General features: G+C 34.1%; 4 protein-coding genes across 4 annotated transcripts; all 4 read right to left on the bottom strand.

Moving 5' to 3' along the window:
* Positions 1 to 1,435: 1,435 nt before the first annotated feature.
* On the bottom strand, positions 1,436 to 5,340 carry LOC133184637 (regucalcin-like). Its single transcript, XM_061319720.1, has 5 exons — positions 5,182 to 5,340; positions 4,718 to 4,897; positions 4,378 to 4,593; positions 2,014 to 2,157; positions 1,436 to 1,719 (listed from the first exon to the last, which is right to left on the bottom strand). The coding sequence occupies exons 1-5, from the start codon at positions 5,336 to 5,338 to the stop codon at positions 1,499 to 1,501; spliced, it is 918 nt and encodes a 305-aa protein (XP_061175704.1). The 5' UTR covers positions 5,339 to 5,340; the 3' UTR covers positions 1,436 to 1,498.
* Positions 5,341 to 7,051: 1,711 nt separating this feature from the next.
* On the bottom strand, positions 7,052 to 15,217 carry LOC133184245 (regucalcin-like). The gene is made up of 6 exons (XM_061319217.1): positions 15,089 to 15,217; positions 14,661 to 14,822; positions 11,606 to 11,785; positions 10,936 to 11,151; positions 9,963 to 10,106; positions 7,052 to 9,063 (listed from the first exon to the last, which is right to left on the bottom strand). Exons 2-6 carry the CDS (start codon positions 14,815 to 14,817, stop codon positions 8,843 to 8,845), a joined length of 918 nt encoding a protein of 305 aa, XP_061175201.1. The 5' UTR covers positions 14,818 to 14,822; positions 15,089 to 15,217; the 3' UTR covers positions 7,052 to 8,842.
* Positions 15,218 to 15,420: 203 nt separating this feature from the next.
* On the bottom strand, positions 15,421 to 17,409 carry LOC133184244 (uncharacterized). The gene has a single exon (XM_061319216.1). It carries the CDS (start codon positions 17,372 to 17,374, stop codon positions 15,623 to 15,625), a length of 1,752 nt encoding a protein of 583 aa, XP_061175200.1. The 5' UTR covers positions 17,375 to 17,409; the 3' UTR covers positions 15,421 to 15,622.
* Positions 17,410 to 19,865: 2,456 nt separating this feature from the next.
* Positions 19,866 to 22,655, bottom strand: LOC133184636 (regucalcin-like). The gene is made up of 5 exons (XM_061319719.1): positions 22,484 to 22,655; positions 21,288 to 21,467; positions 20,940 to 21,155; positions 20,475 to 20,618; positions 19,866 to 20,142 (listed from the first exon to the last, which is right to left on the bottom strand). The coding sequence occupies exons 1-5, from the start codon at positions 22,638 to 22,640 to the stop codon at positions 19,937 to 19,939; spliced, it is 903 nt and encodes a 300-aa protein (XP_061175703.1). The 5' UTR covers positions 22,641 to 22,655; the 3' UTR covers positions 19,866 to 19,936.
* Positions 22,656 to 27,768: the final 5,113 nt, after the last annotated feature.

Below are 27,768 nucleotides of genomic sequence, written 5' to 3'. Positions count from 1 at the left end.
GGGACCAGTACATACTGATCGTGTAGTCTATCTAATTCTTTTTTCACTTCTGAATTATTGGAACACAGAAGGATAGATGGTTTTCATATTGCCCCTCAATCGCTTAATGAGAGATTTTAACATACATCTGATACATTTAATCCATTCTGACAAAGGGTAAAGGTCTTCTTTTTCATGTCTGGCCCATCGCCTGGCGTAATCTTCCACAGAATTCATATTTATGAAATTATGAATCTAGTTGAAAGATCGGGGTTCCCTTAATGTTGGCCCTTTTAAAATAAGTGATTTAAGGTCCTCATTATTAATTATATTTACGTCACCAGTAATAACGTGTCCAGCAGGACTAAAGTTGTAGGGTGAAGAAGAACGTGAACACGGTGGAGGATTATGTTTCAGATGCTCAATATCCAGGCTCTGTAAAGTTTTCTTGTAATTAAAAAGTTTGGAAGCAATAGTCGATGTATATTTATAGGAAATACATGTTGTAGTCAACAATTGGAAATATGTTGGAATACAAGACTGGACCCAATATTACTTATATTAACCGCGTCAATTCCTTCGTTGGCATATTGAAGTTTAAGGAAAAGATGTATTTTATTCCGTAAAACGTGGCGGTTTAAAAAGCCTTTGATTTGCATTATCCATAACCACAGATCCGAGTCCGAAAAGGATCCTCCACAACTCAAAGATCATAAGTGACGAGTACAGGTCTTAATTTGCAGCCCTCACCGGCAAGTGGTGGCATCTCGATATGTGTTACATTAAAAGTTTAGACTTTGATATCAAGTTAAACTTATCTATAACAGTCTGTAATCATAGGCGTCGGAATCGGGGGGGGGGGGGGGGGCTAGTGGGGTTTAGCCCTCCCCCCTTTTTTTGCAAAGATAGACATAGGTTGGGTTGGTTTAGCCCCCCCCCCCTTTCAATTAGCCACCCCACTTTCAATTTGCTTCCGACGCCTATGATAATCCCTTTATTGTTAATAACTCTTTTCTCGGAAATTAAGTAAATGACTTTCACACTTTTCGCCGTTTTATTAATATAAGAAATAAGTGTCAGCTCATTAAAGAAATTCTGTAAAATTAGCTTAGGGACATCGAAATCAAGCTTCCTGATTGGACAATGAAAGCAATTCCGAATTAAGCCGGGTGGAAATCGAATTCGAATGAAGTTCACTTTTCATCCAATTCTCGAAGGAACATTAAACAAACAAAAAAAACAAAAAATTCCCAGAAAAGGTTCATCGACGTCTTTTGCGCATGGATATTATGGTATTTTTTTGTCTGACAAAACAGAATTTTGTATGCAATACAAGTGCTCAACTCCACTGTTTTTATATTTTATTGTAATTACATTTTATACAACTGACCTAACTTTTACTGATTTCAGCATAAGTCAAAATATGTTTTTGAGTGGGACTACATAAAACCACTCAATGAATACATACATGCATATTTCTACTTCATACAATTTTATTGTATTTCTAGTATTTAATTTTCTAACCCTCTTTGATTTCTCCTTCATATATTTGTGCTTTAAAACCTTTAATGCCAAGGCCCTTAACTCGGAACACAGAACCAGTCAATGGATATTTCTGAAACTCTTCCTCAGAGACCTCGTGAGCGGAACACGTGACGTAAAGTTCATCCAAATTTTTCCCGCCAAAACAACATGACGTTATTCTTGCAGCAGGGATATTTACAGACTGCAATTGTTGACCTAGTAAAGTAAAAGTGAATTTATTTTTAATGTGCCTACATACTAGATACTATATTGAATCTTATGAACAAGTTTCACATTTCACTTAAGCATACACGCAATCACAATCTTATATTTTTTTAAATGATAAAATTATGGTTAAGAAAAGATTATTTCTACAACTTATGGATTTGTTGTCAATTTTGTATTATATAATTCAACAGTACGAACAAGAATATTTGAAAGTTCTGAGTATTGCAAAGCAATTTAAATGCTGAATTAATTTTTTCATCAAGAGATTGCAAAGGTAATTACCTGTTTGTGGGTCATATCGAGCAACTTTACTGGCAAAGAAGCATGCTACCCATAGTTTATTCTCTGTATCAATGGTCATGCCGTCAGGAAAACCGAATTCGTTTAATGGTTTTCCAGCGTTGTCTACAATCACTTTCTGATTAGCTACAATAAGAAATTACAGAATTACATGTATGCAAAGGTACATATAGGCTACATTGTGCATTTTAACAATTATTACATATCATGTATAACTGCCATTATACTAGTAAAGGCTTCAGTTTTCTAACATTGGTGGATCCTTAGTGAGGGGGGGGGGGGGGTTCGGGGGCTGGAAACCCCCTTTTTGCCAGGTTGAAAGAGAGAGAGAGAGAGAGAGAGGATAAAACGTTTTTTGGAATAGACATTTTTACGTCAAGTATGTTTTGAATATAATCGTAGTTCAAAACAGCTCGATTGGCCCAGTCTGTTCATATTCCATTTCCTACAGACAGAGCATCTTTCCAACTCAAGGGTTTCTGATCCACATCGCTCCACATATAAACCAAGTTTGACGGGATTTACTTTCGCGCCATCCAGTGAGATTTAACATTTTGAACTACCGGGTATACTGACCTCCGCTATTGCCAATCAGAGTAAAGCGAATTAAACAAAAAAAAATGCAAGACAATATTGGAAGTCGGTAATAAATTCAATAAAACTCACGCTGAGACCAGCTTTTAACTGGGTTATTTAATGGCAAAGACGTTTTTGTTGGGACTAAAACTGGCGTGTTTTTCTGTTTACGGTTTAGTTTCAGATTAAATAAAATAATGGTTTGATTTGGTTCATGCAAACTTGTATGATGTCAATCAGAAAGCCCATTTCTAACCCCGTCAAACTTAGTCTATTCGGTCAAGGGTTTATGTGGGGCGGAGTGGATCAGAAACCCTTGACTTGGGAAGATATAGATAGAGTTTAACATATTTCCTTTCCTCCATTTAAACCGTCACGGTAGCTCAGTCTGTAGAGCGCTCGCTCCGTGATTAGAAGGTCGTGGGTTCAAACCCCAGCCGCGACTGACATAAGTCGATTAAAAATAGGTAGCAATTTGTTCATTCGCCAAGTGCTCGGAACTTCGAAGTGAAAGTAGCGGGTCTTTGGGATGAGACCTTAAAAACCAAGGCACGTATCATGACAGGCGTTGGCACAATAAAGATCCCTCACTGCTCAATGGCCCTGAGTGCCGAGCATAGGTGTAAATTTGAATTAAGCCCTTCACACGTATGTGGTGACGTTTCTATATGATTGAAAAATTCTTGAACGGGATGTAAAACAACATACAGTCAATCAATCAATCCTCCATTTACCATCAATATCCCTCCCTTTCAGCTTTTTTTAAATGAATGGTAGTTTGATTGAATGACTGTGTTGTTTTTCGTCTCATTCAAGAATTTTTCACTCATATAAAGAAGTCATCGTATACCGGTGAAAGGCTTCAAATTTAGACCTATACTCGGCATTCAGGGTCATTGAGCAGTGAGGGTTTTTATCGTGCCAACGCCTACTAACATGGGATATCGGTTTTTAAGGTCTCATTCGAAAAACCCGTGACTTTCACTTCTAATGCTGGGGGCTTGGCGAAGTAGCAGTCACCTATATTTAAGTCTTAGGTTTGACGCAGCGTGGCGAACGAGAATCAAATCCGGGCCTCCCGATCACAAGGCAAACGCCCTAACCAAGCTACCGTGACCGGTAACGAATGGTTGAAAATATTCTTCTTATTTCAATATGGGAAAAGTAACATGCCAGGTTCAATTTGATATCAGAATAAGTGGGTCTTTGGCTATAAATGTATACCATTTTCGGATCATCTTTTAAAGGTAAGTCATTAAGGGAATGCATTATGCCGCAGTAAATTATTTCTTTGTTTTAAGTCCCTGGCGGGTAGTTTTGCAGGAAAATTTAGTTAACAAAACAAACAAAAGTTTATCAAATTCTGAACAATAGTTCTCTGTATCATTTGGAAGTGTTGCAAATCCATTCAATTTTAAGCTTCAGTAGTTTTTGGAATGTGTTTGTTTTTTATTTGGAATGGATACCTTTTCAAAGAATTAAGAGACGTAAAACAAGGATATTATTTACCTAAGATGATTTTTCTCTCCTTGTGTGAGAATCTGTTTGAAAATTTGTTTAGGGGGGGGGGTCACCACCCTGGACCCCCCCCCCCCCCTTCAAAAAGTTCTGGATCTGCCCTTGCCTAATTGCATTTTTGTAGATGAGACTTTAAATATACACACTCTAATTAACAGAATGTAAATTTTGCGACAAACAACCATCGTTTCGACGGAAGAACCTCGGGTTGATACCGGTATTAATATTAGTTTCCTGAGTATGAAATCTTACAAATCTGTCCTGTAGTTACGTCATAATCATAGCGGTATATTTTTCTTGGTGTCGAGTCGATGTAGTACATTGTTTTTTCGTCTTTGGTCCAGGCAAGACCGTTAGAAATGCCGACGTCTTTCACCATTGTATGCAGACTGCCATCCAAGTCAAGACAGTACAAACTACCAATTTTTGGCATATTCACGACATCAGGATCGATTGGACCCATCGTTCCTACAAGCAAAATTTGTTGGAAACTCGAAGAATTAATGCTACAAGTAGTACCGTTTACTCTGAAAAAAAAAATCAGAAGATTGTCAATCTTAGTGGAAATAGTTTTCAGTATACAAATGCTTACCTGCCCAGACTCTTCCTTTCGGATCACATTTTCCATCATTAAAGCGTGTCTTTAGACCCTTCTCCACCTCATGAAGTTTGGTCACCTTCTTTGTGTCCCAGTCTACATGTACAAGACAACGACCCACACCTGCTATCAGTCCACCTTTTCTGGCAGGAACAACAAACCCTACAGTGTCCTCTACGAAAAAAATTATATAATTCGATCTACGACCAAAATTGAACTCAACCCGCAGTCCAAATCTTAACACATTGTGCAAGAGTATCCTACTATAAATTTCTACGTAAAATAGACATACGTATGCAGTAGGTAGGATGGAAAAACCTTTCCATTTCCATTTTCAGTTTAATGACCATTTTGGTTAATGACTTAATGAGCATATTATTTCAACAATTATTGGAGAAAGGTCATTTTAAAAATTTGAAATAATGTTCGCTACACTAGATGCACATTTTATGACTTACCTAGTTCTATTTTATCGTCAACGCTCGTCTCTGGATTAAATCTATGGATGGAATTTTCTTGTATGTCCACATAGAGAAGTGTATTTGTCATGTCATCCCAATAGGGACCTTCTCCAACTGTTTTTGTTGCATTCTTTATCACACATTCGACAGCCATTTTTAAATCTGGGACAACTCCTTCTTAACTAAATGTGATCGTGTAAATGTTTGCTCTTCAGTTTATCAAAGTGAAGATTATCTGCATTTGCAGATACTAGTGTTTAGAATATCTAAAAATAAATGTTATCCGAAGAAGACTTTATGGCGAGAGAAAGTCAAAAGACCTTTTTTCCCAATCTTTTCAAATATTACGCAGACTCGAGTTACAGTTCAAACTGCCATAGCGAATCACCTTATTAAGACTCATTAATCGCAAAGTGTTACAAGTGCAACCTCCCTCTTTTACCCTATATATATATATATATATATATATATATATATATATATATATATATATATATATATATATATATATATATATATATATATATATATATATATATATTACCCTATATATATCAATATATATATATATCAACCACCTGTCTCTATGGAAATACGTGTATGCATTATATGAAATAAAATAAATTCCAAATACATGTATAATATTTTCAGCATTGAATATTTGTACCTTGCTGAGAATAAGCAACCTGTACTAAGAGACCATCTATCATTTATGAATTTTTTCCCTTTCTCTTTTGGAAGGTCTCTTTATACATGTACAGGTTTGACTGTATATGTCTCTTACAGACGTCAGGTAGCAACGAATGGTTACAGTTACATTTTCCTTTAATTAATTTTTTTAAATGTAAGTTTACTAAAATATCTCAGATGTTGATGTACAGAGCACAGCACAAACTTTGAAAGAATACTTTTAGAGTCAACAATTTTACTCATTTACATGTATTTTCTATATTTCGTGAAAATCAATTTCTCGTAAAATATGTTAAAACCATCTAACCAAAACCGTATGGTTTGTATTTTTTGTTTGTTTGTAAACATACGTAGAAAATAGCCAGGTCGTCTTGAGAAAATCTTTACTTAAAGAGAGAAAACAAAAATTAACTATTGCAGTTTTCTAACATTTTCTTTTCAGACATGTGAAAAGAAATACTAGTAAATTCATATTTTTCGCAGAAAAATCTATTTGATAAGTATTTCGATATATGCTCTGTAGAAATTGTGGCAACTTTATTATATACGATCAATATAAAAACAGGATAGTTTAACGACCTTTCCTTCACTGCTCACTTATTTCAGGGTACTTTTGTGTAGTTAGACTGATCCACCATTTGATATGAAACAGAATAAATTGTAATCTGCACTGTATGCCATTTGTAAATAATTCAATCATATTAGACCAAGATAGAGTAGCTGAAATCTTTATTCGCATGTTTTTTTCTCCGTTTTCAAAAGCAAACGCAATTTTTCTTTATCATTACTTCGTTGACTCTGAAGATTCTCCTTGGTATAAATGGCACGCACCCTATGTTAAAAATTAGTGAGATGATTTTAAAATATCCGCCGCTATATTTTCTCAAAGTTCGAAAAGCATTTTTCATCAGTGTATAGAGGGTCATTAAAATTAATTTATTCTAACTTTCACTCTTGACAACATCTGAATCCTCTTACTACATTTAACACTCTACTTGTGCTGTACTCCAAACTGCTCAAAGGATATTTCAAGACAATAACATTAATTAACAATAACTAAGCCTCCACTCCCTATGGTCCACAGACAGATACATGTAAAAATAAATATTTCTGTGATATAATACTTTCTAATTTTATACTTGGTGAATACATATGTAGATAATAGAAGAACACTGAACATGGCTTGATTAATTTATTGAGATTCATAAGTGAAGAGTACACTAACCAAAAGTCTCTGACGAGACTGTAGCTCTATGGTTATTTATTGTACAAAAGTTTAGAAAAGAAACGCTTGAACTTGAAACTATGGCAACAGCAAAAAAATATAATAATGATCCTTGGTTTAGTATCTTTTTGTGGCAAGTTAAATTGAAATTGGACAAAAACTGTAGTAGGAATCGCCTTTTGAAATAATTTCACCAAAAAATCTATTTTAGTAGCCCTGGCAACATGTTTGTTAAATCAAAAACCGATAGAGAGGGTCGTGAATCTTTAAAGTCTACTTGTGTTCCTGGTTTTATTGAAATCGGACCCGAAGTCTAGGAGGGGTAGCATTTTGAAAGAAATTCATAGAAATTTCTATTTTCAGTAATCATGGTAAGATCGTTCAGCGAAATTAAAAAAAAAACTGATATAGAGTTGTTTGTCTGAGTATAGTATACTTGTGAAAAAAGATTTATTTAAATCGGATCAAAGCTGCAGGAAAAGTAGCTTTTTGAAAGAATTTCACAGGAATTGCAATTTTTAGTAACCATGGCAACATCGTTCATTAAAATCAGAAACTGATTTTAAAAAAATACATGTTTATATCTCAGTGTATAGTCTTCTTGTATAGAAGGTTTTTCTGCAATTAGACCAAAACTGTAGTAGTCTTTTAAAGAATTTCACAGAGATTTATTTTTAGTAAAATGGCAATCCCGTTCATCAAAATCAAAAACTAAAAAATAAGTTACGTGTCTTAGTGTAACCTACTAAGTCTTGTGTACCCTGTTATACTGAAATAAAAAAAAAAACTGTAAGAAGAGTGGCATTTTGAAATATTGTTGACGAACAGCCAGACGCACACCTTACCAATGCATAAGCTCTTCTGATCTATGATTTATCAGTTGAGCTAAACAGGAAGGCAAACTTTATATAAGGATATTGCATTAAAATATATTGAATAAGTTGTATATAGGCAGCCAATAGCTGTACAATTTATTCTAACATCTGAACCAGATTCAAAGCTAAATTTTAAACTTAAAATTGAAAAGATAAAAAAAGATAAAATTCATATTTCAACAAGTATGCACATCAATATGATTTAGTGTGACCCTGCCACTCTCTTTTTTTTTTTTTTAAACTTTTGTTGTATTCCTACGTATCTCTTATTATTGTCCCAACCTTCCCATGGGGGCCATGATTGGAACAAATCTGAATCTGCACCATCTGAGGGTGCTTGTGTGTTATTATGGCTAATACTAGTAATGACTTGCTCTTCTCGACGGCAATATCTTTTTTACATACATTCCCATGTAATTATTTGATTTTGAAAGTCGAACCTTCCTCCGGAGGCCAAAATTTGTATCTACACTATGTCAGGAATTTATCTTTTCTGACTCAGTGATTCTTGAGAAGATTTTTAAATGGCCTACTTATCCTTACTCTGTCTATGTCTTAACAATCTCCCCTTAAAAGAGGTTGCGTTTCTTCAACCCAAGAATGCTCTGAGGCAAGTTTTGTTGAATTAGATCAGTGGTTTGGAGAAAAAGCTGAAAACGTGAAAAGTTTGTGGACAACACATGACAGGAAGAAGTCTGTCATCCTTTGATCAGAAAAGCTCAGTTCAACCTTTGGCTCAGGTGAGCTAAAAAGAAAAGCAAGTATAGGAAGTATATGTCATGCTCTTGTATAAACTTCTATAATCAATTCATACGAAAATATATAATGCATTTTCAACTTTGGTAACAAATCCTCCTCTGTCATTATTTCATTCAATAGGAATATCACCCTCGTAAACATTTGCAGGGTAACCTTTGACACCGAGCCCTTTGACCCGAAACAGAGATCCCGACAATGGATATTCCTTCATTTCCTCTTCCGTTGCTTCAAAAGCAGACGTTGTAACATACAGATCATCCAGATCTGGACCTCCAAAGCAGCACGAGGTGATTCTTGTAGCAGGAAACTCAACATATTGTAACTCTTCACCTAAATACAATTAAAATGATTGACAAACATAAATAAATAAGGATATCATCAACTTGTGTAGAAGAATTCTGTTTATGGCAGTTTTACAGTGTTAACCAGGTTTTCTGTTTATAAAATGGGGTTAAAGCTGTACTCTGTTTTGTGTCTGTTGAATGTTTGTTGAGAGCCATTATGCTTTTTAAGGTGGAATGCTAAACCAACATTTTATTTATTGGAACTTTAAGACATCTTTTTGGAAATATGGTTTCAGCATGGAAAGATTGATATTAGCTCTTAATTATTTTATATGATTCTTTTGTACACCATTTCAAAGACAATGTAAATGTTATTCTATTTGCAAGCAAGACTCTTTTGTAATCTGCATTTTGTGCAATCTGAATGCTTTATGCCCAACTTTCATAGGCATTCATTAGTTGCAAAATTGATCTATGGTGTAAAGACTGCTGTAATACGAACAATCACTAATCACTCTCACTTGGGAGCTTTCATAAATGTCAACTCTATGAGCTGTAAAAAAAAATTAAAAATTTTAAATATACTAACTGATGGAAAATATTGTAAAATTACTCAATTTTTTCGAGGTTCGACCTAATGCTGTCTTTTGAAATTTTAACATTTTCGTGAGGACATGAATTCGAGGGTTTCTTCATACCACGAAAACAACGAAAATTAACCCCCACAGAAATAAGCGATTTCACAGGACTAATTGTATACAACATAGCAACTTGTAAATTTGGAATTAATCAAATAATATTTTGCAATATGATGAAACAACTTCATTTTATCACTTTCTTTAACCCGCTTCATGTAAATTTAATACAATCTAGCTAGGATGAATACCGGGTATGCAGAATTACAGTTTTAGCAATACTAAATTTATGCAAAAATTATCAACATACCAGTATTTGTGTCATAACAGACAACTTTTTTGCTGAAAAAATTGGCAACCCAGGCCTTTCCTTCTGTGTCTAGTGTCATTCCATCTGGAAAACCATACTCTGGTACCGACTTACCAGAATTGTCAACAATTACCCTTTTGTTTCCTAGAATGAAATATAAAACAGTCAAAAAAGCAAAAGCCACACGTTTTATGAACCAGTTCATAATTTTCTTAATAAAATACTTACATAATGGAATGTTCCTTCTGATTTAACATACATAAACACATAAAATACATGTATTTACTTACATTTCCTACAGTTCGATCTTTTACCAAAGAGCAGATAGGTCACATTCAGAACTACTAAATAATATCTATGCATTGATAGTACTAGATATGACATCATGTTCTCCATTCTCCAAGTGGAGAAATCGATTTAGTTTTAGCTTTTTGTTTTAAAGATATTCAAGTAGGATGTATTCTCCTTATTCCGTACACAAGGTTATCCATTATATTTTTCAAAAGAAAAACTCGGTTTAATATCAGGTGCATAGTACATGTATCTAGGAAGGGGGGGGGGGTAAGAGGATGTCCCCCATTTTCTTCCCCAAACATAACCAGTTACTGTTGAAAATAATAACTGAAACACTTGCCCCCACCCCCACCTTTTGTTGTAGTATAAATCAAATCATGGTAATGTGGTAATGTACTAATAAATTTGGCTGTGAGACAAGTTGGAACATCGGGTTTGGACAAATTTTGGAGTCTGAACCTTTTTCCTTATTCTCTTCTATTTCATATTTTTATTTGTGAGTGTGTGTGTGGGTGGGTGTTTGTGTGTTTTGCTTGTCAGTTCTTTTCAAGTAAGGTGTCAAATTTTTTTCAGACTGCCACACCTCCCCACACTTTCCAAAAACGATACTACGAGCCTCGCATCACATCTCTTTATTGATCTGAATTTATGATATTCTATCAAGTATTTGAAATTTTACCTATGCTGCCAGTGGAAAAGTCGAAGTCATATCTATAGAGTTGTCGTGGGGTGGAGTCGATATAATACATCCACTTTCCGTCCTCTGACCAAGCTAGTCCGTTTGAAATTCCTACGTCACTAATCATAGTGCGCAATTTGCCATCTAGATCTAAACAATACAGACTGCCTATTTTCTTCATGCTAGGAACATCCGGCTCCACAGGTCCCATTGTTCCTAGAAAAGAATAGGAAATCTAAGTTTTTAGCAATTATTTTTTCCAAAAACTCAGTGAATAAAATAAAATTGTTTGGGAAAAAAATCGATTAAAATCTGTTAGTTGTCACCGATTATATATATATATTTAATCTACTTAATTCTACTTACGAGTATTATTTTTCTTTTGAAAAGATATAAATATATCGAAATAAATAAATCTAAATATCAGGGTATTTGCTATTTCAGCCAAAATTTTGCGGAGTTAGTTGTGCCTTTCATTTTATCAATATATTGTAACAACTTTTTTATTTTGATTAATTGGTTATATAAAGCCTGTCAGCAGTACTACATTACCCGCTTGTGTCCTCGAAACTAAAGTCTACTCTATAAACTTCATATTAAAGTTATTGCTTGGAAAACTTTCATTAAAAGATGCACAGTAAAGCTTAAACATTAAAATAGAGGTACACACCTGCCCAGACTCTTCCTTTCGGGTCACATTTTCCATCATTAAAGCGTGTCTTAAGACCCTTATCCACCTCGTGAAGTTTGGTCACCTTTTTTGTGTCCCAGTCTACATGTACCAGACAACGACCCACACCTGCTATCAGTCCACCTTTTCTGGCGGGAACTACGAAACCCACTGTACCGTCTGCAATGTGGAGATTTAGCTTTTAAACATCTTCACAAATTGTCTGACTCAATATAAAAAATGGCAAAAAATGTTTTAACAACATTAGAACATTTAAAATGTTGGTTCGGGAATGTTCTTCAGCAGTTAAAAAATATATACTTAAGCCCTTCTAAGGTTGATCGCCTCTCTATTCATTCATATAAACTTGTGACCCCCCCTTTTAAAAAATCATTGATAACTAAAATGCTCAGTTTCAGCATACATTGCGGGATAAACACAGAAATGGCCTTTTTACTTCATATAACAAAGGAATATAATCATTTCTCCCCATGAGACAATACGTAGAATTGCGAGGAATACTAAAAATAATTATATTTTATTTAAAATACAATGTATATGATATGATGTATTTTTCATGGGTTTCAGAAGGTAAGATTTTAAAAATCATATTAATTTGTTCTTAGGTGTACGTTAATTTGTAAAATGTGGCCATGAATGAAATAAGTTATTTTGGAGAAACTTTCAGTTACGTCAGCTGAGACCAAAAAAAAGTAAATGGTGTCAGCATAATTTGAATAATTCATAACAAACTTTCGTTAGTTGTTTGATAAAGGCTATGAGAACGTCTTCTTCAAATGTGGTTTGCACAAGGCTTTATGATTTATTAAAGATAAACACGCTATATAAACGCTATTTTTATGTGAAACAAAACGATTAATTGATTTGAGAAACGATGTGTAATAAAAATAATTAGTTTCCGCAAAGTCGTTGTAATTACATAACATTTAAAGGCAGAGATTTTTTACCGGGTAGTAAATTCCAGATGAGGGAGGGGCTTATTTTGTACAGGTGTGAATGCCTTGAGGGCTAGCAGCCTACCTGTGGCCGTTTGTCTCCTAATCCCTATACACAGGAAGAGATATAATACACACTAGAGTACCCAAGAAGTCAAACTTTACCTGTGTTGGGATTTTGAGATGATTTTAAATTAGAAGTAAAAAGTTGTAAATAAAGATTAATCTCAATAATTTTTAATAATTTATAATTGAATGTGTGTCAAAGCGTCCCCATCCATTAAAAAAATATTATTATTCAAAGTATTTGTTGAGCTTTGAAAAAAGTTATACCAAATTTTGATATACACCTTGTATTAATATTATCATAAAGAATATCATAATTATTTCAAATACTAAAGGTATATATATATATATATATATATATATATATATATATATATATATATATATATATATATATATATAACAATAATAATTGTCAAATTTTCGGGACGACCTGCCCCTTCCTCAGGACAAAGAAAAAGTTAAGAAGTCATAAAAACAAAGGAAATAGAGAAACAAAAAAAAACTAGCACTTCACCAGAGTTCACCCGATAGACCGGACGCAATTCATAGCGCTCCGGATTTCTTTGTTCACGACTGTTTATTAACTTGAAATTTAACATGTAACACTGTAAATATTTAGTGTTTGGTAGTTTAGTAGTAGTGCTAGTTGTTTTTGTTTCTCTATTTCCTTTGTTTTTATGACTTCTTAATTTTTTCTTTGTCCTGAGGAAGGGGCAGGTCGTCCCAAAAATTTGACAATTATTATTGTTCGTGTCGTTGGTCATTTTTAGTGCTTTGTATAAATTTCCATCCGTGACCTTGTATCTACTTAGTAGATCCGACACTTAGGATATACAGTGTTGTTGGTTTTTAGTGCTTTATGTATATATATATATATAATCAAGCTAAAAATTCCATAGTAATACAGCTTCTCTATTGTTTATACCATGTATGGTAAATAGCAAAGGATCAAAAGTTAATTTGAAAGTCACCACAAATGCCAAACAATGTGTACAGGGTATACAATGGGACTTGTAATAAATGTCAATCAAGTTCTAGCACCCAATGATGTATCTTAATGCACTTGATTGACAGGGGGTACACAGACCAGGTATTTTTGAAGGCGGTGCTTAAAATCACTGCCTTTAAGCAAGATCTGCAATTAAGAATTCAGCCTTTTCATGAATATTGATGAAGGAAGTGCGTTAACAGTATATAGACACGCATGTCCGCGGGAAATCATAGACGACGAGGTATGTCGCATTTTGACTGCGATTATGGATAAAAGGTTAATATCTGTCATTACAGAGTAGATGGTTAATACTGGTTGTTTTAAAAGAAATTATCTTTAAGCATTAGAAGTGTGCCATCAATGTCAAAAGTTATCTGTATACTAAACGGCCTACCTCGTTTTCTTGACGCCATTTTTGTTTATCAATCTAAAAGTAGCGACGGTGTCACATGACGCATGAATTTAAATAGAGGCATTACTTTCCTAGCAGTAAAATAAATACTTATATTTTGAGATCTTTATAACGCGTTCTTTTTTAATTGTGTAATTTACAATATTTTCGTTTCTTTATTTGGTAAACAAAATAAATAAATTTTCAACTTTATTTTAACTGACGCAAGTTATAGCGTGTATATCTTTAAAGAAGGGCAAATAGGATGTAAGAAATGCACTATAGCTTCAAGTGTAGAAAAAATCATACTGTATTCAATTTGTGAGTTTTGTTCTTATTGATGAAATTTGTGAGATTATGACAACAAAACTTTTCTGCGGAAAACTCTGTCAGCAAAAATTATTTTATGAAAAGAAAATTTTGTTATTATTGTGATTTAATTTTCACTTTCTTGTTTGATGCACCATAGGCAGTTTGCTCTCCTTGTTTGCCCATCTCCTTTTCACTGTTTTTTTTTAAATTATAAAATATCAAATATTAAGGCATATCTTTAAAAGAAACATCTTGCACTACAATTCACACTTTATGAAACAGTTAAAGATCTCATTGGGCGGCCATACTTCTAGGTTGACAAGCATCATCTCTTACCTAGTGTAATTTTGTCGTCCGATCCTGTTGCGGGATTATATCTGTGTATAGCATTTTCGTAAATATCTACGTACAGTAATGTATTGGTAGCATTGTCCCAGTGTGGCCCTTCCCCTACCGTTTTAGCTGCATTCTTTATAATACACTCTACAGACATGGTTTCTGTGAATCAAATGCCGTGGTGCATTTTAAAAGCCTTCAATTTTATTTTGCATTCAAAAATGTCTAACAAAATATCCAAACATCAACTTTTTACCTATAAAATATTTGGAAAAACATTTTAAAATAAATTCTTAAATGAGAATTCCTCTTTCGCAAAAAAAAAAAAAAAAAAAAGAAGAAGAAGATTTTTTAACCACAACAGTGTTCCATAGAATTGCAAACAAATATTTTATTTTCGATCATGGATGGGCGTCTACAATGCATACCTTCAGGTTCGTTGACCTACGTCAAGGTTGTGAGTGTTCTAAACAGTTCAGTGGACACAGTAGTGTTAAATATCTATCCGTACAGGGCTTTGATCCCTGAGTCAGGTATTCACGCTGTATCGCTGACCTCGATTTAGAGGCGTACAGTAAAAAGTGGATATATACGATTGTCTTTACTGGGTCCTATGGTAAAGCTGAATGGATGGGGTTTTTTTCCATTGATGCACAGGAAAAATTGCCATGTTCGAAAATTACTATCATTTTATCTTTAAATTACAAATCTTGTATAAAATAATAAATAAGTCTTTAATAATAACAGTATCTATTGTATACCAATATAATTGTATATGCATCAGAAAAAGCAGCATATAATACAGCCAAATGCATACGAAATTGTATTAAAAAAATAATATAAAGTTATACGAACCAATGCCCTTTAAGCTAGTACAGCTAAATATATAATTTTATATAACTATCTTGGGCCGTTTCACCATACGATATTATAAATGACTTATCACCGAGTCCTGTAAAATTTTACTGCTTGTGTGAATCCTCTGATGAAACTGAACCTGCTTTTAGCGTAACTTCAGGCGGTGTGTCAGTAAGTTGGTATATGCTCACATATCCCGCCCCATGAGAAACTGCCAACTTTGCTGAATTCTCATGAGCTATAACGTTAATCTCGCGAGGGTCCTTGACGTGATCACTCGTATCATAGATTCCCAAGTGTTCGCCAGAAGAAGAAACGATGTGAATTTTGTTTCTTTTACAATCTGCTACCAAAAGATGATCCCTGCCGTCCAGTGTAGTACCAACAGGGTTCATAAGCGGGGCTTGTGGGCTTCCGTAATACGACCCTCGAATTGACCCGTCACGTGCAATAAACAGAATGCGATTCTTTTGCCAATCGCAGCCAGCAATGATACCGAGGAATATGTCAATAGAACGCGGACAGATGAAGTGAGGTCTGCGCTGTAAATCGGTAGCAATGGTAAACTCTACCACTCCATTGGCGCTGACGATATCAATTCTTGGAGTTCCGTAGGGCTGACAGACGCCACAGATAAGTTTGGCGCAAACCTTGTCGTACGCAATACTGGAGTATCCCGTCACAGTTACAATGCGACTCGATAACCTTATGATATTCTCCTCAACAGCAACTTGCAAAATAAGTCGCCCGCTGGGAATGGTGACAAGACATAAATGACGGATGTTTGTGCCCTTGGTGTATACAATGTCTGTCGGCTCGCCTCCTGAAAATACCATAACGTTGATGAGACGACCATTTTCATCAAACAGCTTCAGTTTTCCGTTCCATTTGTCGACAAGAACTAGGCGATCGGGGGGTACCCATGCTATCCCTACAACGTACCCTTTGCTATCCTCGGGTAAAAGTGAGGGGAATGTTCTAAGATAAACCGCATTTTTGTAAGGAGCATTTTCAAACGGTGCCGTGGCCGACTCCCTCTTGGCTTCTTCTTCTACATTGTTTCCAGATTTCCGAATCTCAATGCTCCCCACAGGTTTTGTAAACACATCTTCAATGTCTTGGTTGTATTTGAAATTTATTTCCAAGTTTGTAGGATTTTTCTTTGAAATAGATCCTCCAATATGTGATATGTGGTCTTTCATTTCCGTTAAGACCCTCTTGTATGCCAGAGCCTTTGGTGCCGAGTTTAAGGATTGCAGATTACACTTATTAAGCAGTTCTTCTTTGTTTTCAATAGATCCCATAACTGAACGATTCCAGATTACAGACTGAGAAAGGTCAAACTCTTCGTCATCCAAGGCGTTATCTAGCTCTTCCATCATCTCTATTTCTTTCTCCAGAAGATACTTGTCAAACCGTTTTCTTAGGTCCGTTATTTTTAGCTTAATTTCATTTTCGGCCTTTTTCTTCACTTTAAAGAAATTTCTCTCATTCTTAAATGCTCCAAAACTCGCTTCCTCCGACTTAACCCTCAATTTTTTCAGATCGATAGAAACTGCGTTTTGTTGCGTTTCCAACTCTTCCAATATTTTTGAAAGAGATTCAGTTGTCTCCTCGTCAATTTCATTTGGAATTCTGGCAAAATCTATGAGACTTTTGCTGAATTTGTCGTCGGGTAGAGAGGGTACGGTATCGAGTCCTTCTATTGGTTGTTGACAGGTTGTACATTTCGTTAGACCTTCTCTTTTCGTAGCCAGACACTTCCAACACACAGTGTGAAGACATGGTAAAAGTTTAGGCGACTCTAAGCTGTTGTGACAAAATCCGCACACCAGGAGTTGTTCCGGGATCTCCATTTCCGATCGAAATCGATTTCACGTTTCAGTACATAAAAAATCTGCAAAGGTAAAGCATAAAACAATTTAAAATTTATCGCAATCATGCAAAAAAAGCGATAGAGATATAAATCCATCATCTCTATTTGTCTTTTAATCCTTAAATATAGAAATCTCAGAAATGAAAAGAGTAAAAGATAAAAAATATAGTATATTTGTTTACCTGTGCACACCTGTGTGGATGTCTCAAGCCTACTTAAGGGAGCACAGTATAAAACAAGGATGTGAACAGAAATTAGATCTTTCTAATTTCGTCACAAAAAAATCATTATAATAATCTACTACAATGTTTAATTGATAACTTCGGGTTACTTTGATCATAGTTCATACAAAGTTCATAGAAATTAGCGAAGAAAATCAATTTCATTTATACTAGATTGATAATCATTTAGGATAAAATTATCCAGACTTAGGTTAAAATTACCTTGGAGAGAAAATAACGTTGGTGCAAGCGACTGAGGTGGAACGGATATTCAGATAGATTAATTTACTTATGCAAATACACATATACTAAAATAGTTGTCATTCCTTTCACAAGTATTACACAACAATAACGATAAACGTTTTAACGACGTTTTTTGCAGAAAGTTTTAGAATTTTAAAAAAGATTAGAAAATAAATGACATCATCCAGGTAAACATTTCTAGCGCTAGGTGCTTTTTCTCACACTGCATTCAATTTCATGTAATTACTTTATATATATGAAATGGGGTGGTGGCTAGGTGGTTAAACCTTCCTTGACAAGTTTTAAAAAGGCATTAAACATTTGCAGGGGGTGGGTCCAGAATTCACTGTGGATGCATTACATTACCGAGGCATTTGCATACTCATCAATATACATGTACCTGTATAGTAACAACATGTAAATTATGCATGACTTGGGAGATGGAAGAAGAACTTTCTAATGCTTGATTTTTTTGAAAAAAAATCTTATCCTTTTGGAATTTAAACTATATACAACCAATGCAGAATTCGGAAAGAACCCCCTTAATTATTTGTAATAGTCTTTTTTATGCTAGCAATATCAATAACTGATAAATCGTATACCGACTAAAGGTGAGCGATTTCTTTTGTGAATAGAACTAGTGTATGTACCATACATGTATATGTTTAATTAATTAATTTTTTAAAAAATATACTTGTTTTAACTTGTGGTCAGTTTTTTTTAAATGTCACGCAAATGAGTCATATCTGTCAATTTTCCAATAGAAAAATTGTTGTTGTATTGAACACCTTATTTCAAAAAGTCAAATCAGAAGAAACCATCAGCGGATCTAGAAGGGGGGAGGGTCTGCCCCCCCCCCCCCTTCCGGGATATTTAGTTAAAAGGTTCTCTGTAAAAGCGACGAAGAAATGACCTTGGACCCCCCTCCTCCTCTGGGATACCCAGACCTCTCTTAAAATGGAAAGAAGAGTCATGTATCTGATGAAAATAGAGACTTAGAAAGTTGTATCTGCCACCCACCCACCCACGAAATAGGTTTTTCAGGTTTGAGGAAGTGTTGATTTGGTTTTTTAAATATTATTATTATTTATTTTTTGCTTGTCAAATCATCATAGCTAGGGTGAGGCTATCAACAATTTATAATAAAAATCCTTAAAGATATTTCTCTCACAAACAACAGAGATACGATCAGACAATTTTAAAATGCAAACATCCTTATGTATAAAGGTTGAAGATGACGAACAGTGTTCAATGTAACTTTTACTTATATCGTTAAACTCACAAACAACATCGAATTGGAGCATGCGAAGGTAAAAATCTTTTTTGCAGATTGTTTCAAAATCATTGATCTACATATCACTTCTTGGGACTTGAGACTATGGTAACTTGTTCATGTTTTTTGCACATATGTACAACAAGGAGGTAAGAATGAAGCAAATTTTCGTCCTTGGCCTGACAATAATTATCTCTTTTCCCAAAAAAGATTTTTTTTAGGTTCTGAAACCTGCAATTATGAAACCTAATACTTTCAGGAAAATGAACAAAATTTGCATGACCCATACATTTTTTTTTGTTTTTTTTTTTTTTTGGTTTGTTTTTGTTTGTTTGTTTGTTTTTTTTTTTGTTTTTGTTCAATTTCCCTTTTTTGCGTCACTGACTCTAATACAATGTATATAAATTAAAAACCCAGAAACTTTCCAGCTGATATGAATCAGTCAACATAAGGAATTTAATTAAATGATAAGTGACATGATTCATATGAGTCCTAGCTCCTTGCATAATTAAATGGAACCATTGAACCAATATTAATTAATCAAAACCTTTCTGAAGAAATCGAATGAAAGAATGATAATTTTAGTTTAAATTCTGTAATGTAGCAAGTTATATTCTGTAAAAACTCATAGCTCATAGTTTTTTGTATTTCTTGAAAGAAATCATCATTTCAGTACCTAATCAATCACTATCACCAAGTGCTCGAATCAATCACATGAAAAAAAAAAAAAAAAAAAAACTTTCAATATCCTTTTTATGTTACATTGTATGTTCATCAATCAAAATTTTCTTTATATGTCAGCAATCTATCCTTCGTACATGTGAGCAGGGCGACCTCTGACTCCCAGGTCTGTCACCCTGAAGACGGATCCTGTCAGCGGGTATTTCTCCCTCTCTTCTGCGGTTGACCCCTGTACGCCACAGGTCACGTAAAGCTCGTCTAAATTTTTCCCGCCAAAACAACATGAAGTGGTTCTCTTCGCGGGAATTTCAACAGTTCTCAGTTGTTTTCCTGCATGATATGCATACGAAATGATAGATACGACTGTCACTTGAATATTAAATTATCATTTTTTCTAAAAAAAAAAAAAAATTAGAAAAGGTTTAAACAAAACTGTATAACAAACACATTAATACTTCTTCTTTTTGGTAAATTACACTCAATTCCACATTTTTAAAATTATTACTCAATAATTCATAACAAAAATTATCATTTATTCGAGGTAAAGCTCTGCCTCAATGTGTCCTGATAGAAAACAGTTGTGCAGAGATTTTCAAGACCGAGTGAAAGATAACTTGAGAAAATTTCTACGAAAATTTCAATAGCAGTAATTCATGTCTTACCTGTGATTGGATCAAATCGAACAATTTTGGCAGCACCATAACAAGCCACCCATATTTTGTCCTCTGTATCAATACACATACCATCTGGGAATCCCAGAGTGGGAATAGTTCCCTCCCCAAAATCAACGACCACTCTCTGATTGCCTGCAAGTTAGAAAAAAATGATAACTGGATATTGACGGTAATTTTATGAGAACCAGGTTTACTGTAGATACAACTTCAGAGTAAGTTTTTGTGGTATATATACATGTATTATTCGATCTTCTCACTGGTTGATGAACTTTGTCTAGAAATTGCAATGATAGGTATTGGCCATGAAAATGGTTGAAAAATGATTTTGTTTATATAATATAATATTTTTTTTAGTATACCTGAAATGTGAATTTACTTTAAAATACATGTAGATACTGGGTGAAAGAAACATGAACGAATACAAATTTTCGTTGTTTACGTTTCAAATCTTACTTATGTTCCCTGTCTCAATATCGTAATCAAATCCGTACACTTTTCTCGGCAGTGAGTCAATGTAATACATGGTTTTGTTGTCAGCAGTCCATGCTAGACCATTGGATATGTTGATTTTATTTAGGCATGCGTGTAGGGATCCATCAGCGTCCAATCGAAATAAAGATCCCCTTTCTCTCTCAGGATTGGCTGGTTCTGATTCATATCCCATTGTTCCTTCAAGTGGCCAATTTCAAAAAGAAAAGCAACAGCACCGTTGGCAGCATCAACAATAATAAAGTTTATAGCAATAGTGAAGACTGATCATTGTTTTACCATCAAAATGTTTCCCCTCCCCCTCTTTCTTACCTGCCCAAATTCGTCCTCTGGAATCACACTTTCCATCATTAAATCTGTTCTTCGTTCCTTGATCAACTTCATGAAGTTTTGTCACTTTTCTTGAATCCCAGTCAACGTGTGACAGAGTGCGACCGAGACCCACAATGTAGCCACCTTTCCTGCAAGGTACCACAAATCCAACGCTGTCCTCTGAAATTATTGAAAAATCCATTGAGACTAGCCAAATATAATTTAAAGCAATATGAGCTGCAACTTTGATGTCAGAAATTTTTGTTGCAAAATTGTAATTAACTACTTCAATGACAGAAAAAAAGAACGTTTATAAACTTCTGGGCCCGGTTGTTCTTATTTGCGATGGAAGAACTATTTATAAGCTTTGATTGAAGCCAAATTACATTATTGTCGTTCTGTACAATATTGATTTCTTATATAATACTTTATATTTGATTGTAAAGAATCCTTGATTTTGAAACAGTTTGATACTTTATTTCTGTCTAATTGATCAAAATGGTTTAAATTATGCACAAATTTATCATAATAACACATTTTAACAGCAAAATAAAATTCTCAAAAATACAGCTCATATGGCTTTAAAAAACCTACAGTAAATACTTGTACTGTTATTGTGTTGGTGTTAAGAGATTTTGCTTTTTTTTGATTAATTTTTTAATTGACAATTTGTCCACATACATACTAGTAGTTTATACCATTGCTTGCACAGAGTAAAAAGGAAACAAAATTACAATATTAATCAAATCTTAAAAGAAAAAAATGACAGTTTTGCGTTGTAGCAAGAAGGAATCAGTTGATCATGTAAGAATACTACTGCCAAAGTTTGTTAAAAAGTCTTATGAAAACCAAAAAAATGTAAACTGATGCTCAAATATTTGTCAAATTAAGCTAGCTTCAGATTGAGAAGGCTTTTTAAATACCAGTACAAATGCCACTTAAAATGCGGTTCAAAAGGTCATTTGGAGAGGGTATATGAATTGTATACGGTGGTTATCAGACTGATAAGAGAATTAGATAAGTCCTGTGTAAATAATGCAATGTTCTTCCATATATTTCAAAATTCTGCACTGCCAAGCTGATACTTTAAAAGCATTTGGAATTAGTCATTTAAACTTGAAGTTTGGACAATCTAAAAAAAAAAAAAAATAAATCTTATCAACCCAAAGTTAATTGCAATTTTGAATAAAATTTACCTAGATGTATTTTTTCATCATTTCCAGTCTCTGACTTCCATCGATGGATATCATTAGTGAGGATATCTACGTATATAAGCGTGTTCGTCTTGTCATCCCAGTGTGGTCCCTCCCCAATAGACTGGCAGCTATTCTTGACCACCACCTGCACGGACATCTCTATACATGTAGATAAAAGTTATTTACAATATTCACCATATACGTCAATTTCTCTTTTTTTTTTCTTTTTTTTTCAAATTTACAATAATGTTAACACTTACACAGTACAATATGATATTTAATTTGAAACAAAATGATTTTAAACTTACCTCACGGTAACAGTCACCGCTAATCTGATTTATTCAGTTTGAGGGGAATTTTAAATTATAAAACCGCTTGTCTCTTATCGGTGGAAAGATTATCAAGAAGTTGATAAAATTTTACATGCCTCCAAAATAAAGTCTCGTATCACAAACACTAAAAAAATCGCACGCGGAATGGAGAAAATAATGTTTTTGGTCAGTATAGCGTGAAGAAATATTTTCTCCAAACGAAGTCTGGGAACATATCGTTTTTACTTTGATTCTTCTTCCTTCTCCGGTACTCTTTTGTCTCGGAGTGTTCTCGGAAACTGCTCATCCGATTGAGATAAAACCTTTTTTAAGGTTTAATTGGCATGTTACATATATGTGCGGAAAGAAGGTCATTTTTCGCGCACATACATATATACTGTAACTGTCTAAATTGTACATGCCAACATCGTTGGAAATATGATGCCGGACTTCAGTATAAAGGCTATTTATAACAAATTTATTAACAAAGTGGACAGGCTCTGCCATATAGCGGACGAGAGTGCTGTCCAGCGTGGCTGTCTTGGCGAAAGCCAGCTGCTAACTGTATACAAAACATACACCCTTTTTAAGAATTATATATAGTATCATTACATAATCTTACATTAAAACATTTCAAAGAATCTTTAATCAATTACTACCGATGTAGAGTCAATTGGGTACATCAATATTCACTTATACAATCGCCCGTTTGTTTTTGTCCTTCAGTTCTTTTGCATTATAACGCTTCTCTCACTTCGTCCTAAATGTTTTATATCAAAATTGCTCGGTCACACATGCAAGTGCGTGCGCATGCAATGAGTGACATTTATAACTGTCATATTTTTTATGAAATGCTCTGAAACTCGGTACTTGAACAAGTAAATGTAGTCAAGACAAGACGACATGGTTGAATTAGTATGCAAGTGTGCTTCGTTCTGGTTGGCTGAGGCAAAACTCGATAACTTTCTTGTTTTATTATTATTATTACAAAATACTATGAAATTTAAAATATAAGTACATATTATGGGGTTCTACAATATGATATCTATGAAGTTTCTTGAAGAAACGAGCATGCACGTGCACTGCAATTTCATTGGCTGAAACTTAAATGACCATAACTTTATCAGTTTTCAACAAAACAATAGCCAATAGCTAGTATTCCAAACATATTTGTTTGTTAGCTCTTGTTCAGTGCACGGTATATCTTACTTCATGTTCATCTAACAAAAAAAGTTATTAAAGATGAACTACTAAAATGACCATCTACACGACACCCCCCCCCTTTTCAGATGTCTATTTTGATATACAGCAATCAAGATTTGTAATTTTCCCGAAAGACGTCGCTGAGGTCAGCCCGTAAGATATCGAATGAAATCTGTCAGGGGTCCCACTTCAACAAGTTGACACAGGACCCCTGGCATTGTGAGGATGGTATAACATATTTCTAAAATTAGTAATTATGAATGTCTCAATGATTTCTGACAAAAAGGACGAACAAACATTTCACATGTTGATATCCTGGACTTTTCTCACGTGATAATCTGATGTTTTCCTTGTGATAGACAAGTATCACAATAAATGCACAGTTCAGAAAAAAAATATTATTGTGACACTGGCAAATGTAGTGTATTCAAATAAAAATTTACTTCTTCTAAAATTTTTCAATATCTTGTACCTATTTTGGCACGGTAATTAATATCCGGAAACTCATTACGTTTAGTGTTTATATCTAAAACAGTTCCATGTAACAACTTTTTATAAAATCATAAATCAATAAATATCTCATAAGAAATGAAAAAATTGAAAAGTTTTTTCAAAGTAGGTCAGGGTCAAAAGGTCATATTTTTACCCAAGGTAAAGTCTTTTCACTAGAAATACACCTGTGAATTATGAAAGACCTAGGACCAACTGTTCAAAAGTTATGTCCAAGGTTAATTTTTTTTTTCAAAAGTAGGTCAAACTCCAAGGTCAAAATCGAAAGGACAAAATTGTTGGTATCCAAAGGAAGGTCTTGTCAAAAAGGAATATAGGATGAAAATTGAAAGCCTAGGACAAACTGTTCAAAAGTCATAGCCAAGTTTATAGTTTTTGCAAAACTGGGTCAAACTCTAAGGTCAAGGTCAAAAATATTTACACCTGTGGAAAAAGTCTTGTCATGATGAATACATGTGTGAAATATGAAAGCCCTAGCACCAACTGTTCAGAAGTTATGACCAAGATTTAAGTTGGGTAATTTTTTGCAAAAATGGGTCAAACTCCAAGGTCAAAGTCAAGAGATCAAATATATCACAAGGAATACACATTGAAATATGAAAGCCATAGCTTCAACCAATCAAAAGTTATGGGCAGTGTTATAGTTTTTGCAGACAAAAAGACAGACAGACGGACGGACAAGCTAGGCAAAAACTATATACCCCCGAATCTTCGGGGGCATAATAACGTCTCATTTCCCCATGTGCACATTCTATCACAACCACAAATAGATCAGCCGCTCCTGCGGCCGATGAAAATAACCAGATTTACGGTTTACCTGTAAGTATTATTTTGATACCTGTATTCTAATCAATTCATTGTGAAATAAATCTCTAAAACACAGGAATTCATATCAAGGTATAGCTTTGATTTATTCTTTTCAAAAGTATTAACTTCTGCGAAGGAGAAATTTCAAACGCACACTGTCCTACAACCTATTCAAGAAGTTGTGTAAAACATAATTTTCAAGAATCCCTTCGAACTTTTAGAAAATTAAAGTCAATAACATCAAAATGTATGGTTTTCAACACTTCATACCCTTACAAAAATACTATACGTATAGTAAACTATAATTAAATATAGTTTGCTATAGTTAACTATAGTGATAACTTGGTTAACTACTGTGGTATCTTTAGCACTTTGATTTACTATAGTGATAACTTTGAAAACTTTGATTTACTATAGTGATCACTATGACACTATAGTGATAACTCTCACAACTTTGCAATACCGTAATGATAACCATGAAAACTTTGATTTACTATGGTGATTACTTTGAAACTTTGATTTACTATAGTGTTAACTTTGACACTAAAGTGATCAATTTGAAAACTTTGATTTACTATAGTGATCACTATGACACTATAGTGATATCTTTGAAAACTTTGAATTACTAAAGTAATAACTTTGATTTACTATAGTTAATTTTAGTAAACTCTAGTTATGGTATTTTTTTATTAGGGTACAACCATTCCTGACGATAAATTTGAGATTAGGCTTTTTGCTATCATAGACAACTGCTTCTTAAAGAAAAATGGAACTTGGAAATTTTGTCTATCTTGTAATTGGTCATTACAGAATTGGTTTGTTAGCATTTAGTAATTCTATGGTCGTTATAGTGACCTTGTCAGCAAATATAACCTATCATTTGGTCGTATTTTGGCTGACATGTATCATACCAATTGTTTGGCTTTTTTTAAATACTAAATTTGATTACGGAATGCTCCGTCTACCTGATCAATACATAGAGCTCAGCGGGTGTGACCGATCAACAGGGGATGCTCTCTCCTCCTAGGCACCTAATCCCACCTCTGGAATTTTCGGGGCCCGTGTTTTATGCCCTGTTCACAGATTTTTATTGTTTGTAGATTTTTTGAGATCGATCTCTGTTCGTTATCTTCACGTTTTCCATTTAAAATAATTTTGACTCTATACAAAAGTACTCTGAGGTTGATAATAAGTTGTTGGAGTTTCACTTCAATTTACGTAGTCTCTGAGAACCGTGTCTTTCATCAATCTGTCGGAATTCCGATTGACACAAATTGCGCTCTGTTGCAGTGATTTCAACAATCTCTTTTAAAGTCAGCATTTCGAAAATTATATAGTCAGTCTTCAGGAGATGCTTATTCCTCCTAGCACCTGATTCAATCTCTGGAGTGTCCAGGGTTCCGTGTTTCAGGCCCCGTTCACATTTATATTGTTTTTAAGGGCTACGAAAGGGCTTCAAGTTAATTTCTTGTCAATTTTTTCACGTCTTAGAAAAAGATTACCAATTTTAATCTGTGGGTATATAAATTGGACCTCATGCCATTTTTATTTCCGATTTCATTTCATATGTTTTGGCAGTTGTTTGACCCCACAAATTCTGTATAATGAATTAATGATAGATAAATAACGAAGGATTAAATGTTGAATTTCGATACAAAAATAGATAGATATTCGTCGAATGAATTAGCCATGGAGAGTCTTAAAGATATACCAGGGCTAAAGCTGTTGTGTGAAATTCAAGAAACTCAATTTTAAAGCTGGATATAGTATTCACTGAGTGAATCTGATAATCTGATATTATTTCCTTTTTTTGTTTAGTTTTGTAGTTTGCCCTCCACCGGTATATAAAAATACTTTTATATTGCCTGTGGCGATAATTTGCAAAACGTTCACTATATACAAAGTGAAAACTAGTTAAAAAAGTGATTGCATATTAAATTTATCAAATATGCATCATCTATCCTTTATATCGTTGAGTCTATTTTCTATAATATGTAGTGCAGAACCATTTATATGCTGTAAAATCAATATACTTCATAATTAGATATGTATAATACATTAAGCTTATCCTTCATATCATTAAACCAACTTCATAGTGTATGTTGTACTTGCTAGTACAGTATCAAATAATATTTGCATCAGATATTCTCGGACGCGGATTTAGAACTTATATTTTATCCTTTTTTGTGGCAGAATTTACATGTATATACTGAAATGAAAAAGAAAAGGATTATCGGCATACCCAAATGTAAAAGTTACCACTTTTACTGTGCAACAAATTGATAGCCAAAACAATTACATGTATATGTACTACCTAATGAAAAAGGTGAAGATGACGAACAATGATTGATCTAAAAAATCTACAAACGAGCAGTTTGAAAACTGTTCTTTGGGTGGATTAATCGGATCTTTCTATCCTGACGTTTCGCTGTAACCTGAAGACAACGACCGCTT

This window comes from Saccostrea echinata, unplaced genomic scaffold, assembly GCF_033153115.1.
Source record: "Saccostrea echinata isolate AGI-Se365-2 ecotype Australia unplaced genomic scaffold, CSIRO_AGI_Sech_v1 ptg000010l, whole genome shotgun sequence".
Taxonomy (NCBI): domain Eukaryota; kingdom Metazoa; phylum Mollusca; class Bivalvia; order Ostreida; family Ostreidae; genus Saccostrea; species Saccostrea echinata.
This window is presented reverse-complemented; position numbering and strand designations above follow the sequence as displayed.